Source organism: Pinus tabuliformis, chromosome X, assembly GCF_031772625.1.
Source record: "Pinus tabuliformis cultivar Carrire ecotype Pingquan chromosome X, CPIR1, whole genome shotgun sequence".
Lineage (NCBI taxonomy): Eukaryota > Viridiplantae > Streptophyta > Pinopsida > Pinales > Pinaceae > Pinus > Pinus tabuliformis.
In genome coordinates, this window is record NC_142308.1 from 1,007,565,995 (window position 1) to 1,007,570,640 (window position 4,646).

The window sequence follows — 4,646 nt, forward strand, 5'->3', positions numbered from 1 at the left end:
GGAGCATTAGTACCAGCTTGGGATAGAGGCATGGAGGGGTGGGGAGGGTTATCTTCAGAGGGGGAAAATGGCAGAAAAGGGGTTGGATGATTCTAAGGAAGTCTTTGGGGGGGGAGGCGGAGGGGCGGGGGTGGAAGAGTTGAGGAGAGGAGGATCCAGTGAGGAGGTGGAGGGGGAGGCTGTGTGATTAGCCTTGGAGGAGCAGCTTCAGGGTTTGCCTTAGGGATGAAAGCAGTCTTCTTTTTTTTACAGTTTCCCATTGCTCATCTTGTGAAACGTTTTCAACATCAGCTAATTTAGAGTAGCGATTGGTAAAATGGCCATATTCATGACATACCTTGCATTTAAACGGGATCTGTTCGTAGTCCACCTATTGGATGTGGGTCCAGTCATCTACTTTGAGCTTGATGGCCTCGGGGAGGCCTTTGCTGAGATCAACTTCAAAACATATGCATGCGCAAGCTTACATGTTGTCCTTTGGCTCATTGTGATCAATAAACTTTCCAATAGCATTTCCAATGGCTTGAACCAATTCATCTCTCCAACAATGGAGAAGGAGATGAGGGACCCGAACCCAGACTGGGACCGCGCTAGGAACATTCAATTTAGGATCAAAATCTGAGGTCCATTTTTTGAGGTACAAGCCTCTCAAGTCCATGAAATATGGTATGTTCCTAAAGATTAGATCCTTGTCTTCTCTTGATTCAAAGTGGAAGGTGAAGTACCCTTTCCCACAGAAGTAGATGGAAATTTTGCCGTTTATTTTATTGGACCAGTTTTGCTTGACCCACCTTTGCACCATCTTTGGAGAGGGCCAGAGACTAGTGAATTGTCCGATGAGACCTCATTCTACCAGAGAAAGTGCTGCCATGCAAGGGAGATCAGGGGGAAGAATCACTTCTTGCAAAACATCTAGCTCCTTAACAAACTTTGAGATTGCTGGGCGAGGGCGGTGAGGCGACAGATATTTGACTAGGGCGGAGAAGGCCAGCTGGGTAGTGGCCGCCTCCGGGGTTGCATCCGGAGGGGCCATGGCAAGCAAAGGGCTGAAGGCCACAAGCACTGGAGAGTGCAGGCTTAGCAACAACGCGGTGCATGACCTAGCATTAGATCCACCAAGACCACATGTTAGTAGTTAAGTGTTATTTGATCTTGATGATGCAACTTTGCTTGTCAAGAATGTTGGAAAAAAAATTGTATATCTTGTGGTGTATGTAGATGATCTTTTTCAAATTTAAACCATAATTATATTCCGTGAAGTGAATATTATTATTACAATAGTAATAAATATAATAAATATACATTTATATTAAATCCATTTTTTCTTCACAATTTGCCTTACCCAATATAGCAGTATAATAAACGAGGAATTCCTCAATTCTCGAGGATAAATTGTGTGCTCATTTACCTATTTACCACCCAATTTTCCATCAATCATGTTACTCTGGGCATAATCAAATGTTGCAACCACAAATTTTCCATCAACAAGTAAGCAACGACTAAAATAAAAAGTTTCTCATAGAGTTTTCTCATTTTTTTTTCAAATAATCTTTTATCTAATATTTATTCTATTATGTTTAGGGATCTAGATTTTCAAGATGATCTTTCAAAATTTTCTATTCCTTTAGTGTATCTTTAAACTTTTAAAGATAATTGCTAGTTTATAAAATTAAAAAGCAGGGAGGTGGATATGTAACTTTTGGATTTATCAATTTTTAAGGAATCAAATTTATAGAATTAATATAAATATGTAATTTTGAATCTTAAATTTCTACCTTTTTCGAATTTTAAGAAAAAAAACTACATTTCTCCCCAAACATGATGATAAATGTAAAGTTCAATGAATCTATAATAATCTTTAAACCGTTAAACCCTTTATAAAATTTAAATAAAAATCCAAATTCAACAACTATAAAAGCTAAATCAGAATTCAAATTTAATGTTAATATATCTCAGCAAATCAACTATATTTATATTGTGATATACTAAAAAAGAAATTACAATCAAGATGAAATAATTTATATTTATTTTATTGTTTTCATGGTTATACCGGCTATGACTTGTGATCCAAGCTATCGGAATGATAGAGAAGCGTTTGATTCTCAGAGAGTCACTAAATGGAATTATCTAATGATTTGATCTTCTCACAAAGAAAACGCTGATAAAATAAAAGAAGACAGTACACAGAACAATCCAAGGCGGTTCAGCCATCATCTGTAGTTCTACTTGTTGTCTACGTTTATCAATTTGATGTTTGTGGCAGTGTTGCGACCAGAATATTTGAAAGGTTTACCCTTTCCGACATAACCATCAATCAGATGAAGATAAACCTTTAGACTGTGGGCGTAAGCAGGATCGAGGTTACGTTTGTCGTGGTTGTCAAGAATGATTTGCAGACCGACATGAAAATATGTCCAGGGAAGCCAGTCGAACAGTTTGCTCAACCATCCACATGACTTCTCGTTGAAAACAAGCCCAGGAACTTTTGGAACAACATCTTCCTTGTTTACCAACCGCAACACCTTCACTCCCAGCTCCTCCATTCGCAGGGCGAATGTTCTATTGCCTACTCGCGGGCTTGCAAATGTAAATACAGTTACAGGTATAGGCCGTCCCGACACATTTTCGATAAGGATTCTTTTAACGTCATATGAACTTAGGGTTGCGAGAGCAGCTCCCAAGCTGTGCCCAGTTAATGTTACGCTCAGACTTCCCTGCTTGTATTTATCTACCAGTCTAAGAATTTCTAAAATAACAGTATATCTAGCGGATTTTGAATTCTCTCCATGAGAGATGTAACAGCTTAAAAATCCCTCCTCCACTCGGACGCCGCTGTCGATGAAATGAGCAGTAGTTGATAATCCGGCTCGGACGCCCTTGCGGTTGAAACGAGAAATTGCTAATCCGGCAGGAACTAAGATGTCCCTAGCATCCTCTATCCATTCTTGAAGCGTTTGGGTTCCTCTCCACGCTATTACAATATCTCGCCGCCCAAGTCTTTGTATCTCTTTATGATCTGTGCACACTGCAATAAAGCCAATCCAAACGGGTCGCTCTATTTCCCTCCCCAGTATATCAGTGTCGGCGTACAAATACTTAGTCACTTCATAGCCCTTAGGGCAGCACTGCAAATCACCGGCCATTTCATAACTTTGGAACAATTTATCGGGGCTATACTTACACCCACCATAATCATTCATGGAAAGGTCAGAATCAAACGCATCATAACATAACTCTGAAAAATCACCATATCTGAGAATCTCAGCTTTCAAAACTGGATTAATGAGGTCTAATAGCCCTTTCCACGAGTTTGATCCCTGAATATCTTTCCACATATCAGCAAGGGCCATATTTTTGTACCCATTGGGGGTTATCAACTCTTCATGCAAACGAGGGAAGCTTTGATTTGTCAAAGACAAAGGGCTCTTCCTTCGTAGAAATGAAAACAAGTGACGTAGGATTCGATCCATAATTTCTGAATCTGAAAATATACAAGTGGTGAGATACGGGGTAGGCTGATGATGTGTTAGACTCTGCAGTTGTATGCAAGCTGAACTCTTATCTGCTATGCTAATCTCAATGTGCATATCACGATACGCTGAATGACATTATATACGAGAGATCAAAGTTCAATATGATGTATCTGGATATCATACACTAAATTCATGTGCAGCAGGACGATCAGTTTCGCCAATTTGAAAAATTTGACACGGTCCGATGAGGATAAGAATTCCACCGTGTTGCTTGACATTGACTGAGAATTCATTGTTTGCGCCCATATTCTGATTCGAATAATTCAAACGTGCGTACGTCTCAGTGATAATTTCATGTCGTAATACCTGATGTCGTGTCTAAATATCTACCCTCTCTTTCCGTCCATTTCATGAACTTTTAGGAAGTTTTCTTTGCCACTGAGTATCTACCACCTGTATTACTTGCACGTTGCATATTTTTTCACCTGCACGCCTGTTCAACCGATATCTCCATATCAGTTTTTTTCTCATGTTGGTGAATTGCCCGTGTTTCACTGAGGTCTCTTTCTATGGTTACGTCTCCACTGCCCACATCGGACCCAGAATGACGATGTAGAGACTCGAGAGTACTAATATGAAACGCAGTCCTACGACAGAATGCCAGAAAAGCTGTGACCATACACGAACGAAACCATCTCGATTTGACCCTTTTATCTTCTGTGTCCAAAACGAAGAGAAATTACTAAATTGCGACGGTACGGATACTACAGCGCAGGTTTTAATGTGGAATATGGAAATCGACAAAAGGATAAAAGAATGAATTCTCTTGAGCTTCTATCCAGCAACTGTCATCAATTTTATCACGGCAGAATGGGACAAACAATTTTAAAATAGTGTTTTAAGTTTTAACATGTATGTACGTAGTTGGCATCCGAGAGCTCAGTACTATTATATAGGAGAGCTCTTAGTTGAATACGATATATCTGGGTATTATACAGTAAATTCGGTTGCAGCAACAAGCATGAATTTGAATATGGAAAATTTGACATTGTCGTATGAGGATAAGAATTCCACCTCGCTGCTAGACTGAGAATTCATTGTTTAAACATAAGTAGAATAGGTGCTCAAATTTGCGTACGTCTCAGATATAATTTCATGTCTTAACATCTAATG

The 4,646-nt window shown here is 39.4% G+C and overlaps 1 protein-coding gene across 1 annotated transcript; it reads right to left on the reverse strand.

The window, feature by feature from the left end:
* Window positions 1-844: 844 nt before the first annotated feature.
* On the reverse strand, window positions 845-3,350 carry LOC149143163 (phospholipase A1-Igamma2, chloroplastic-like). The gene is made up of 2 exons (XM_089451712.1): window positions 2,227-3,350; window positions 845-1,100 (listed from the first exon to the last, which is right to left on the reverse strand). The coding sequence occupies exons 1-2, from the start codon at window positions 3,348-3,350 to the stop codon at window positions 845-847; spliced, it is 1,380 nt and encodes a 459-aa protein (XP_089307838.1).
* Window positions 3,351-4,646: the final 1,296 nt, after the last annotated feature.

Bases quoted from the DNA above. Each gene is read 5' to 3' on its own strand.
- LOC149143163 (XM_089451712.1), bottom strand. From the start codon at position 3,350: ATGGCCCTTGCTGATATGTGGAAAGATATTCAGGGATCAAACTCGTGG. The intron at 1,101-2,226 runs GTAGAACTACAG...ATCTAATGCTAG, and splicing joins TTGATAAACGTAGACAACAA to GTCATGCACCGCGTTGTTGC.